Genomic DNA, 11,575 nt, shown 5'->3' with positions numbered 1-11,575 from the left:
GGTACAATTGAAAAGTCTACGACTGAATTAGCTACCCCGTAATATAGGTTTATGACCTTTTTAGATAATTTTCTCCATCTTGATTCGGTCGGCCTTCATCACACACCGTTTAATTCTTCTTTTCTTTTTCGGGAATAAAACTTCTTCGTAACCGTTGCGCACAATCCAAGAAACAAAAACATTCATCCTTATCATACACGCCGTTTTAACGATCGGCGTCCCGAGAGATTTGCGAAGCATTACCCACACATGTTTCGATGCATCGATTACATACTATCAAAGAAAACAAGAGTACTCACAAAATTCACGGGTTGTACTAGTCAATAGCATTAGAAACACGGCACTGAATCCTCCCATAACGAAAGCTAGGAGGGGAACCTGCATGGAGAGGCAGAGGACTCGTGTTCTCACTCCCGACAGGACAAATTTGACCAAAGTGTCGTGTCGGGACATTTATTTCTTGCCATCACGCCATTTTCCAATGACATTCATCTCCCCTCGTCCTTGTCTGTGTTAAGCGTATGACGCATTCTAAAAATTTAGGAGCAAATATTAGAATACAAAAAAAAAGCTTTTTTTTTTAATTGGTTCAAAAGAATCTATTTATCAACACAATTTCCTAAGACCGCATTAGATTTTCTTGATAATCTTTGTGCTCCTTGCATTTTACATTAGACTTTTACGAGGAAGACGATGCCTTTTGGATCACGAAGATCTTTCGGTTTTACAGTTGATCACCATTAGGTCAAAACCGCTTGTTTTGGGGATCATCGTGCTAACATTTTTAATCTAAGTTACAGACGATTTCAATCGAATGCATATTTTGGCATAGATGCAAATCTTTTTTTTTTGTTTTTTGTAACAAGTGCTTATGCTTCTTTCAACTTAAATTGGTCGTTACTGAGATTTATTTTGATCCTACAATCCAAGGGAGGATATCGAAGCGCAGTTCGAATTCGGGTTAGAGAAAATTGAAGGACTTCAGTGCACATATATGATGGATCTATGACGAGGGTTAGAAATAATCCGCTGTGCAACTATCTTATTTGGCAAATATCGATCAAGGATTATTGGCGAATCATTTCCAAGATGACCCGGCCCATCATCTTGATGGGATTCCGAACCCTCCTGTCCTTTGATTCGAAAACATGCCACGAGCAACGACATGCCATATTAGGTCCAACACGATGACACGTCACACGTGGGCAAGCCAATGACCGGGAACCCAACATGTCCCACTTGGAGGAAGGCAATGCTAACACGTGGAGATAACGCAGTGTGCATCAGGATACATGTGTCTGCTCTCCATCGGAACCTTTACATCATGTGTAGATGTGTGATTCATATTCCCTATCGGCATATGACTTTTATAGTTTGAGTTCGTATTTTATTGATAATTTGAATTTAGACTTATAAATAACTATTATTATATATAATGATTAATATTACGAAAATTCTCAAATTAGTATACATATGACAAATTTACGTCAAATTAATTTTTAATCACAAAAATCCGAAACCGTTACGCTTGTGAGAAAGTTATCCCAGATTAATTTTTTGATTACCAAAAATCCCAAACCGGTATACCCGGGACAAATTTACTGTCCGTTAGTTTTCGTTAAATTGAATTAATACCGCAAAAAATCTCAAACCGGTAAATCTATGACAAACAGATGGTAAAAACTCCAAACCGGTACATTCCGACAATTTCCACGTGTCTTCTAACTTTATTAGATTAGTCATAGGCATACCATCGAAATAAATTTGTCGCATGTGTATGGATCTATGTGCCCAATCTTAATCGGATCTCGCATGCAATTTGCACTGTTCGAGGATTGAGATGGAGCGGGCTCGCATATTCCGAACGGAAACGAGAATCGAATTGAATGAGAGCACATGGGAACGTCGCCCTCGCCCACATTTCAACCACCCAATCTATATAAGTAGCTTCGAACGCAGACCGTTTTCATCACGATCACTCTTCCTCTCTCTCTCTCTCTCTTTCTGCAAATCTTCACGTGCCGTCACTGAGCAGTTGCTGGTTTATCCGTTTGTTTCTCTCCTGCAAATCTTATCCATTGCCACCACCCACTCCCTCCTTTTTCTGGATCTTCGAGGCTGTCTCTCTGCTCGTGTTTTTCTGTTACGGCCTCGTATCTACCCAACACAAACCCAAATCTAATCTTAAAATCCTCGTTCTTTTTGAAGTAAAAGAGCAGTTGTTTTGTTCGTTGGGTCAAGTGTTTGGAGGGTTTTTTTGGACTGAGCTCGGTCGAGTCAAGTTGAGAGAATAATGGAAAACAGCAGGAGGCAAGTGGGCAAGTCTTCTTCGCCTAACAACACCACCCACGCAAGCGACAGTTTGGATCATCTCTTTGGTCCCAAAGACTCGTTTACTCCTTCCTCCGGGGGCTTCGGCTCTATTTTCCCTCCACCATCCACGGTAACTCTCTCTCTCTCTCTCTCTCTCTCTCTCCCTCCATAGAAGAGCTTTAAGGATGAGCCACAAAAACCAGAGTGCTTTAAGGTGACGGCTATGATACACTGGACTCACGTGAACTCGGAGTTTGATTAGGATGGTCGTGGCAGAGTCAGGCCAATACCAACTAAAAATGTATGTCGTTCATGGAAATGATCACTTTTGGACCCTTTCCGTGCTATGCAAAGCTGAAGCGATCCTGTTTTTCCCCTTCCTCTTTTGGGTTTTGTTTATGGAGCAGTGCAAGAGAGTACCCGATCTTCCAACATGTTTCCTAGGAATCAATATGATGCCTTAGGACCTAAACTGGACGGGGGGGATCTGAGTTGCAGTGCTGATCTTTCCAGCAGTCTTTGACTGGAAGGAATGATTAGGATCTTGACATGGGCTTTGTTCAAGTCTAATGATGTCTGTATATAGTTCTAAAGTTGATATCTTCATGTAATAAATGCCGATTGCTTGATTCCTCTTATGTTTCCTCCTAAATTATCAGGTCCTAGGGAGGATTAACAGCCATTCTCGTTCTGAGACATTTATGGTCTCCCCCAGAAACCCGGATACAGGAAATCAAGCCGGCAGTTGCAAATATGAGAATCCAGGTTTGTCGAACGCAGCACAGGCTACCAAAATAACAAGGTTTTGGAGTCTTGAATTGTCATTCTACTTCTTTTAATCACGTAAGAAATTGGGCTCGCGGATCAAATTAGCCAATTAATTCACATCAGCCTTTTTCTTTTCAAAGGAATCTAAGTGGTGAGGAGTATACATGACGGGTTCGTGTGTGCTAAAGTACATCATATGATGACTATATTATGAAAATATCATGACAAGTCGCTATGTTTGTGGAGAGATCACTTGTTCTGCCATGATATCGGCATGGTGTCGTTATCGTGAAACATCAGCTTTTCTTCTTATTGTTTGACCTTCCTCATTTGATCTCGTGTCCTTCATATTCCTTATCCATTTGGCCAACTTAGGAGGGAGTAAAGGTCAAAGCTTTAAGGGTGATGGGAATAATGCAACTAGCAAGGCCAAGAGTGCCATATACCAGAATGAAACAGCTGAGCCATGCTATCTGAGTTCATCAATCTACTATGGTGGACAAGAGAATTATTCCCCGAGAACCACCGAATCTCACTCCGCTGTAAAAACTAATTCCTCCTTTTGCTTTTAATCGAATACATAGCATCAATGCTTGCTAAGTTTAAAACTTATTCTTGGCATCGCTTTTCTCAATTTTCGTTTTTGACCTTTCAGTTCAAGAAGGACGGCGTCGATGATGAATCGAACGGAAACAACTCAGACAGTGCTTCAAGAGGGAATTGGTGGCAGGGTCTGTAAACTTTCATCATCTCCGAAACATCTTTTTCTTTGTTTTTTTTTAAAAAGAAAATCTGAAGACTTCATTTTTTTTGGGTTTGATTTAGAAAGGAAACCTAATTTCTCTGCTGAAAATTGGCAATTTCAGGGTCACTCTACTACTGAGGCGTGCCTCTTCTACCTTATATGACCTGTATGCTGACTGCCCTAAGCTGGTAAGCCTTTTCCTTTGATACATCCATTGCACCTGTTTTTTTAGTGAATGATCCTCTGGTTCCCGCCCCAAACAGATTACTAAGTTAAGTAATTCGGGTTCTGTTTTTCCTTGAAAGATGCTATTTTCGTGTCGATAAATTTCTTTAATTAGCTTCTAGACTCATCAAGCACATACATATCGCCATGAGCCCTTGCAAAATGTCGTGTGCACTCTCCAATGCTCAGTGGGAGAAAGAAGTTTTTGATCATGACTTAATTCTGCCTTGCGGGTTAGAACATACGATCGAATCTGCGCACAAGGGAAAAAAGCTGTTGACTACGTACGCTCGAGAACAGCTATATGATCTGGGATACGGCACGGTTGGTACTCCTAACATGGCGACGACAAATTTGACATTGCCTCTTTCCTTTTAGAGTTTTTCAGACAGCGAGTCGGATGGACCGAATCATGGAGTTATACATCGTCATACACTCTGCTCGTAGTTGTAGCTAACACTAATCTATGCGTATATGTTTAAGTTTATATCTGAAGTTTTGTTGCAGGAACAGCAGACTCTAATCAGAATATGAAGGCGTTAGAGTAATGAGAGTAGAGAGTACAAGCATGATGACCAACCGGGACTTGCGGCTTGATGGGGTCTTTTTTGTCCCAGCTAGTAAAGTTTCCCATGTCCATCTAATATGGATGACAATCAATAAATCTTATGCAAAGTTTCATAGTATTGTACTGTTAAAGGAGAGACTTGTTGACTTCTCGTCGATCTTGTAACCAGAAACTCTCACTTTGCTTTTCGATAAAGCATCTGATTGTCCCAACTCGTAAAGCGCAGTAAGGCATGACTTGCGTTACAAGCGCATTCGGGGGCGCGATATTCTCCAGCATACGAACATGATTAGCATCAGGAGCTACTTCATAAATTCTATCCTTAGAAAATCGTCGTTAGACAGTTAAGAAAGTATGTTTTGTCAGGCTTCAAAGCTACCTTCCATCTTAAACCAATCCGCGCAGAAACTTACAAGCCTCTCTAATAGATGATTGTCCACAAGCAATTGGAGCGTGGAAGTCTCCCACTTATTTGGAATCATTCACAGCTTCCAATGTTATAGTCTCGCTTCTACTGTTCAGGTGGACAGCTTCTAAAGTTTATCCATAGTCAAAGAATCTATCAAGTGAATCCCTCTCAGCATAGGAGGTGGAATGATACAGTGAGGTTATTTGACGCATGAATAACACCAAATCAAAAATCTAACGGAGCTCGATTAGTCAACAAGTCGCGTATGCCCTACTGTCGTAAATCGTCATTCCTCCCGACGAAGGCATGGCGCCGATGGCAGGGGATGGCTCTAGCAGAAGAAGATATAGAGTCGTGCTTGTAAAGTTAACTCTTAGTTCCAGAAGATCTCAATCCAGGGTTAATTAGATGTTATTCGCACAAGCCAAACTAAAGTACTCGTAAAATTTCTCAGGAAAAATAATGCAAATCATCTTATAGGGATATTAGCATTTCGATAATCAGAATGGTCATACTGCAAAATCGTTGCTCGCTGAAAGGATTTATTCTCCTTGTGGGCATCTGAGAATTTTACCATATGTTTCTCTTACAGGACAAGCTTCAGTCCAGTGCTTAGGCATCGTTGTCGCTGAAATGACTATACAATGCTTTTCAGAATATCAAAAAGCATCCTGGATAACTGTAAAAGGACGGATTGTTTGTTTGCCAAGCCCATTGCCATTCACATTCTACTTGTTTCCCCATTTTCGTTGCCATTTCATCTCACAATACTATAAGAGCGCAACGACTTGCGACAAATATATACCTCAAATGACCTCCATCAGCAAACTATCTGGGCTCCGGTACTAGCTATAACTTGGCGCAACTGCACAATCAATCTCAACGTGCTTGGTTCGCTCGCAAAATGCATTATTGCAGGCAATCTTACTTGCAACTCTTAAGAGATACGGGGATATCCAAGAAGAAACAGTACCCTGTAGTCGAGCGGTGATCGGGGGGATCACTAGCCCAATCAGCATGGAAAATGCTTGGATTTATCTGTGTATGATCAGATCACCTCCCAGGATGACTGATCAATAATGGATTTCAGCTTTGAGCCCGTTTAATTACCCAATAACACAACAGCTACACCACAGACGAAACACTCATCTAACAGACGACCAGCTTCTTTGCCTACGACTTTCTTGCAAGAACGGGGATCACTACTCAAGTTTCCAGAACATGGAGTTGCGGATCTCTCAATGTATGGATTGACATCAAAACCGGGGAAGGCGGGCATCGCTCAACCGAGTCGGAGGATTCACCGTAAGAATGCAAGGTGAACACAACCACTACCTAGCTAGCAAATCTCCCAATAAGCCTAAGAAATTTTTCGTGAACAAAGGGATTAAAGTAGCAGAAGATGGAAAGGCACAGAAAGCTGGGGCGCTCTGCTTTGTGTTACATACAGATTCGCATTCATAAACTGAAGCACGATTCAATGGACAAATTCATAAACTGAAGCACGATTCAATGGACAAAAAAAAAATGATGACTATCCTTACTAATACATCTTGCAGATACAAATTTACAAACCGTGGTGCAACAAAATACAGGAAAATCAAATTAAGCACGTTGAGTGAAATGCAAGCTAATTAAAGAATGCCAAGAAGCACCATTTGAAAAAGCAAAAGGCTTTATGAGGAAATAAGAAGGCTTATTTGACTGATGGAGCGGAAGCTCAACCCCAATAAGTATTCGTGGAATGGCATACTTACTCCAAGAAAAAATAAATCAACAGGATCGGTAGCCTCTGTGAATATCTGCAACTCTTCTTTTCACTGCGCTGCGTTGTTTCTGCTTTAGTTCGCAGCTCCTCATCCATCATAACAACTTTTAAACATCATCAAGCAAACTCTGGATTGAGTGCTATAGCCTCCTGATATATCATATCCTTCATCTGCTCTTCTCCCAAAGGCTGTAGCTCAAACTCAAAAGAAAATGGTCGCGGGCATACGGGTTCATCAGCTATGTCGTGTAATCTTTCAAGATAAGGATGAGCAAGTGCCTCTTCAACTGCCAAAAGATGAGTTGATCGGTAAGTGCATAATTTACAAGAAGTATTGAAGGTAGATCTGCTGTTAAAAAGTTCTTTGATTGAAATCTTGCCTCCGTAAATCATATATTAGGTCATGACAGAGCTTAAACAGGAAAAAATCCTACGAAAGCTTAGTTTTTGCCCTTGAAACTAAGTGAATGACCTTAAGAATGAACCGAAACATGCTCATGCTACCATATCTGTTTTAATAAACCAAATGGATGGATGGACCATTCAACAACATTTAATATGACTCTAAAACTCTGTCACAGTTAACCAGGATCACTTGGTATTTGATATGGTTCTCTCTCTCTCCAGACGTCAACCATTATTAACATAATCTGATTTCCCTTAACAAGGCCAAACTTTGATAATCTATACAAATTATGGGAGATTGGATGTTGTACTATCTAAGGTCTACAAGTTCCTCGCATATCAGAATTGGCAGAGGCCGAACATAGAGGTGAGAAACATGAACCTTACCTGTGATTCTCTTTGTTGGGTCAAATGTCAACATCTTATCAACCAGATCAATGGCCAAAGGATGAACATGAGGGAAAACACTAGCTAATGGTTGACGGGGATGTCGAGGAAGCTGTCTTACGTATCGACGTGCATCCTCATTTCGCACAAACCCAAGATCGGTATCAGCTGGTGTGCCAAGAAGCTGAAAAATCCGAAAGCAAAATAATCATTGAGTTATTTAAATAAGACACCACAGAGTTATGATCACCACATTTGTGTTATTATACATGAAGGAATGCTGAAAAGAAAAGAAAGAAAGTAGCACCTCGCTGTTAAAAAACATATAACTTCCAGCTTCCTTTTTCATTCAATCCACCAAAGGAGCTAAAATGCAAATTGTGATAGTTCTGGAAATTGTTCCTAAAAGAAATCGCATCTTCACGGAAGGAACTCCAAACCATTATATAACACAGTTCAACATTTTCTACCATCTAAATTCCCCATTTAGTGGGACAAGGCCTAGTTGTCCTTGTCATCGTCGTCGTTACACATGCATTTGAAGATGCATCGATGTTGTGCATTCTTACTTTATGGTGTTATTCAGCCATAGTGAACCTAAATATGAAAGTATACCAAATTTTATTAGTGAATCTGAGTGTTGCTTTACCTCTACGAGCAAACGCATCTGATGCACATGATCCCTCCCAGGGAACAAAGGCTTTCTGTTCATAAGCTCCATAAATATGCACCCAACAGACCACACATCTATAGCAGCAGTATAATCTGAAGAGTTCAACAGCAACTCTGGTGCCCTGTACCATCTGGTGACCACATATTCAGTCATAAATTCATTCTCCGCAGTTGGTCGTGCCAGGCCAAAGTCAATGATCTTAAGGTCACAATTGGCATTCAGTAAAAGATTGCTGGGTTTCAAGTCTCTATGAATAACTTTTGCAGAGTGTATATACTTCAGTCCACGTAGAATCTGATACAAGAAGTACTGCAACAGAAAGATACGCATAATTTTAAGACTCTTCATGCTTTCAAAATCTAATTAAGAAACTTAGTCAACACCCAGAACATAGGCAGGAGCCACTAGCATATGAAGACTAATACCTGACAGTGTTCTTCCGACAAGCCTTGGTTTGAACGAATAATTTGGTGGAGATCAGTGTCCATGAGTTCCATGGCAATGTAGACATCAGAAAATTCTCGCCGCAAGGGAGGAGGAATCACATCTCTAATGCCAATAACCTGTTTTCATGCATCAAATTCCACCATTTAATCACTGTTGCTATCATAAAGAACAAATTTGTAATTTTAATAGCTAATCTAAAGACTACATGCGATTGGCCTAGCCATCCAATATAGATCCAATCATGAGGCTGACCCACTCTACAATTGAGACCCCACAAAGTATTATCCCGCGGACAGGATGCAGCAAGACTAATGACATTAATTCATATCACCAAACGACTGCTCTTGAGCACATTTCAACTCTGGAATCTGATAATGGCCCAAAGGGTCAGTCCTTGCAAATAGTAACAGTATCATCTTGATTAGCTATACATGGAATAAATAAGTTACAATGGTTTAATTCGAAATTTTTCATCCTAAGCTAACAACTATGACACTACGAAAGCCATAGTTTTCCTGTTAATGCAGTTAAGTATGGGCTTGAATTAATATTTTAAGTGAGCTTAATTTAGTTACTTTATGGGAACATCCGATCCATCGCAACCTATCGATCGACAACGAGTGAACTGATTCTATATGAGAAGCGATTGAAATTTCAGAATTCTTTAAGACTAACAAAAACCAGAACCAATCGGTCTTAACGAGAGAGAGACACACACACACAAACACTCACGTTCTCGTGGTCCAGATGGCGAAGCAGCTTGATCTCGCGGAGCGTCCGCTTGGCGTCCATGTGGTTGTCGAACGCGTTCGCTATCTTCTTGATCGCCACCATCTCGTTCGTCTCCGAGTTCAGAACAGAGCTGACACATCAATACAGGGGGAGAAATCCACAACAATAAATAAATAAATAAATCCGTCAAGCAAAAGAACCATCAAAACACAAGAGTATCTAAGAACGATGCGGGCGATGGCGACGGCGGCGTACCAGACGATGCCGTACGCCCCGCGGCCGATAGGCATGATCGGGGGCCGGTACTTGGACGTGATCTCGAAGTGGTTGCCGAAGATGTTGTACTGGACGAACTGGCCGCCGTGGGTCGGGACCGCCGGAAAATCGGAGAGCTGGCCGTTTTGAGCAGCGTCAGCCATGACCTCAACCTCAATACTCTCTCTCTCTCTCTCTCTCTCTCTCTCTAGAAATGGATTGGTATGGTATGGTGATGACTGATGATTGATGAAGATCGTTGGAAGCAGAGAGAGAGTTTAAGTAGAGGGAGACCATCTGATGGCGAAGGAAGGAGAGGCGAAAACGCGCGTCGGGGGAAATTGATCGGAGGGCCGACGTCCGAGCCGCCTCCATCGACGGCCGAGATTCGATTCGGTCTCACTTCAGGGGCCCCACGCTTTTTTAATGATAAATTAATTAGAGATTGAATGAAGCAATTAATAATAATAGTAGTAGTAGTAATAATAATAAGTAGAGTGGGGCAGATGAAACACGAGCTTTGACCGTGGCTCGCTTGTATTTTAATTGATCCTTTTCGGTGTTTGTTTGGCGAGTCCGTCGTCTTAAGTACGTATCTCAAATCAGGTTTCTTTTCTTGTCGTTTTCTTTTCTTTTTTTTTTTTTTTTTTTTTTTTTTATGGTCGGATTGTCGTTTTCTTCATTTGTTTACAAACATTATCAATCAAATTATATAGCTCGCCAAAATTTCAATCTTTCAGCTTTTCACTTATGAACCCCTGTGGGGCCTACCGTTTCATTTTTGTTTGTTTTTTTTTTTTTTTGCTTAGATGAAAAACGAGGACTAACTTTTCATAACCGACAGTTATACTATGTAATGTCGTAATTTCGAAACCTTTTTGGGCCCGTTGAAGAATTTTCTGAAGGGAAGTCAAAAATTAGTGACGGATATGCATTTTATGTGCGTCCGCTGATTCGGTCATGCAATTTTCAATTGTGCCATTTTGGCCTTAATTTCTTTTTTAACCAATTGCTAATTCAATCATTCTATCTAATTTTGACGAGAAATCGAGGATGCGCGGCGGTCCAACCATCGATTTTTGCTGCCAAAATTAGCTGGAGATCCGTTTAAAGGTTTAGAACCAAATTGGCAAATCGTCAAATGTTTATGATCAAATTGGGAAATAGTCAAAAGGTTTATGACCGAATTGGCTCCCCTTGCAATATGTTTAGGACTTTTTGGACTATTTTCATCATATACAAAAGGTCATGCATTAACCGATTGGTTCCATTTGATCCGTTGATAGTCAAGCTGCTCTTAGGACTTAAGAAGTGTCTCTAAGCAAAAATCAAATCCCCGAACAACGTCATAACATCGTGAAGGATCAATGCGATATCGAAATTTTACTCGAGATCCTCTATTGTTAAAAGATTTTTTTTTTTTTCAGATCGTGCGTTTAAGTGGATCCAACAAGTTTTACAGCATGACTAGAGTAATGCCATGTTAGAGTTCCCGGCACCTAAGTCACTTTACCGATTGCATGGTTAAAGGCACCGGAACTCGAACGTTCGTCCGAAAACTTTTAGCACCAAAATGCACACCGCGTGGCGGTTTCGACACCGAACCCCTTCCTTTTGCCCTAGCTTGAACACTGGCTTTTCAATTCATTTCATTTTGCAAAACTAGTGCATGAAGATCAAAAATTGGTTTTTGGGGGGGATGGTTGCGGACGGTCAACGGTCAACGGGATCCGCGGGACTGATGGATGGCTGACTGGAGTCCACAGTGGAGGATTGTACGAGAGCTTTTAAACAGCGCTCCACACGTCACGTTTGACAAGGCGGAAACCCTTTTTCTGGGGCTGAAACTTCTGACCAGGTTAAGAAGAGTTAGTAAGACG

At 41.0% G+C, this 11,575-nt stretch overlaps 2 protein-coding genes across 2 annotated transcripts; one reads left to right on the top strand and one right to left on the bottom strand.

Moving 5' to 3' along the window:
* Positions 1–1,979: 1,979 nt before the first annotated feature.
* Positions 1,980–4,828, top strand: LOC115738243. Its single transcript, XM_048283764.1, has 6 exons — positions 1,980–2,443; positions 2,973–3,078; positions 3,457–3,623; positions 3,737–3,812; positions 3,948–4,014; positions 4,559–4,828. The coding sequence occupies exons 1-5, from the start codon at positions 2,294–2,296 to the stop codon at positions 3,962–3,964; spliced, it is 516 nt and encodes a 171-aa protein (XP_048139721.1). The 5' UTR covers positions 1,980–2,293; the 3' UTR covers positions 3,965–4,014; positions 4,559–4,828.
* Positions 4,829–6,849: 2,021 nt separating this feature from the next.
* Positions 6,850–9,969, bottom strand: LOC115738242 (mitogen-activated protein kinase 3-like). Its single transcript, XM_030670815.2, has 6 exons — positions 9,696–9,969; positions 9,441–9,570; positions 8,687–8,824; positions 8,238–8,570; positions 7,589–7,772; positions 6,850–7,083 (listed from the first exon to the last, which is right to left on the bottom strand). Exons 1-6 carry the CDS (start codon positions 9,857–9,859, stop codon positions 6,914–6,916), a joined length of 1,119 nt encoding a protein of 372 aa, XP_030526675.1. The 5' UTR covers positions 9,860–9,969; the 3' UTR covers positions 6,850–6,913.
* Between the last annotated feature and the right edge of the window lie 1,606 nt (positions 9,970–11,575).

The sequence above is a fragment of the Rhodamnia argentea genome, chromosome 8, assembly GCF_020921035.1.
Source record: "Rhodamnia argentea isolate NSW1041297 chromosome 8, ASM2092103v1, whole genome shotgun sequence".
Classification (NCBI taxonomy): Eukaryota; Viridiplantae; Streptophyta; class Magnoliopsida; order Myrtales; family Myrtaceae; genus Rhodamnia; species Rhodamnia argentea.
This window is presented reverse-complemented; position numbering and strand designations above follow the sequence as displayed.

Coding starts and splice junctions, on each gene's coding strand:
- LOC115738243 (XM_048283764.1), top strand. CDS start 2,294: ATGGAAAACAGCAGGAGGCAAGTGGGCAAGTCTTCTTCGCCTAACAAC. Junction 2,444..2,972: donor TTTTCCCTCCACCATCCACG/GTAACTCTCTCT, acceptor CTAAATTATCAG/GTCCTAGGGAGGATTAACAG. Junction 3,079..3,456: donor TTGCAAATATGAGAATCCAG/GTTTGTCGAACG, acceptor TGGCCAACTTAG/GAGGGAGTAAAGGTCAAAGC.
- LOC115738242 (XM_030670815.2), bottom strand. CDS start 9,859: ATGGCTGACGCTGCTCAAAACGGCCAGCTCTCCGATTTTCCGGCGGTC. Junction 9,571..9,695: donor GGGGCGTACGGCATCGTCTG/GTACGCCGCCGT, acceptor TTGATGTGTCAG/CTCTGTTCTGAACTCGGAGA. Junction 8,825..9,440: donor GCCATCTGGACCACGAGAAC/GTGAGTGTTTGT, acceptor GCATGAAAACAG/GTTATTGGCATTAGAGATGT.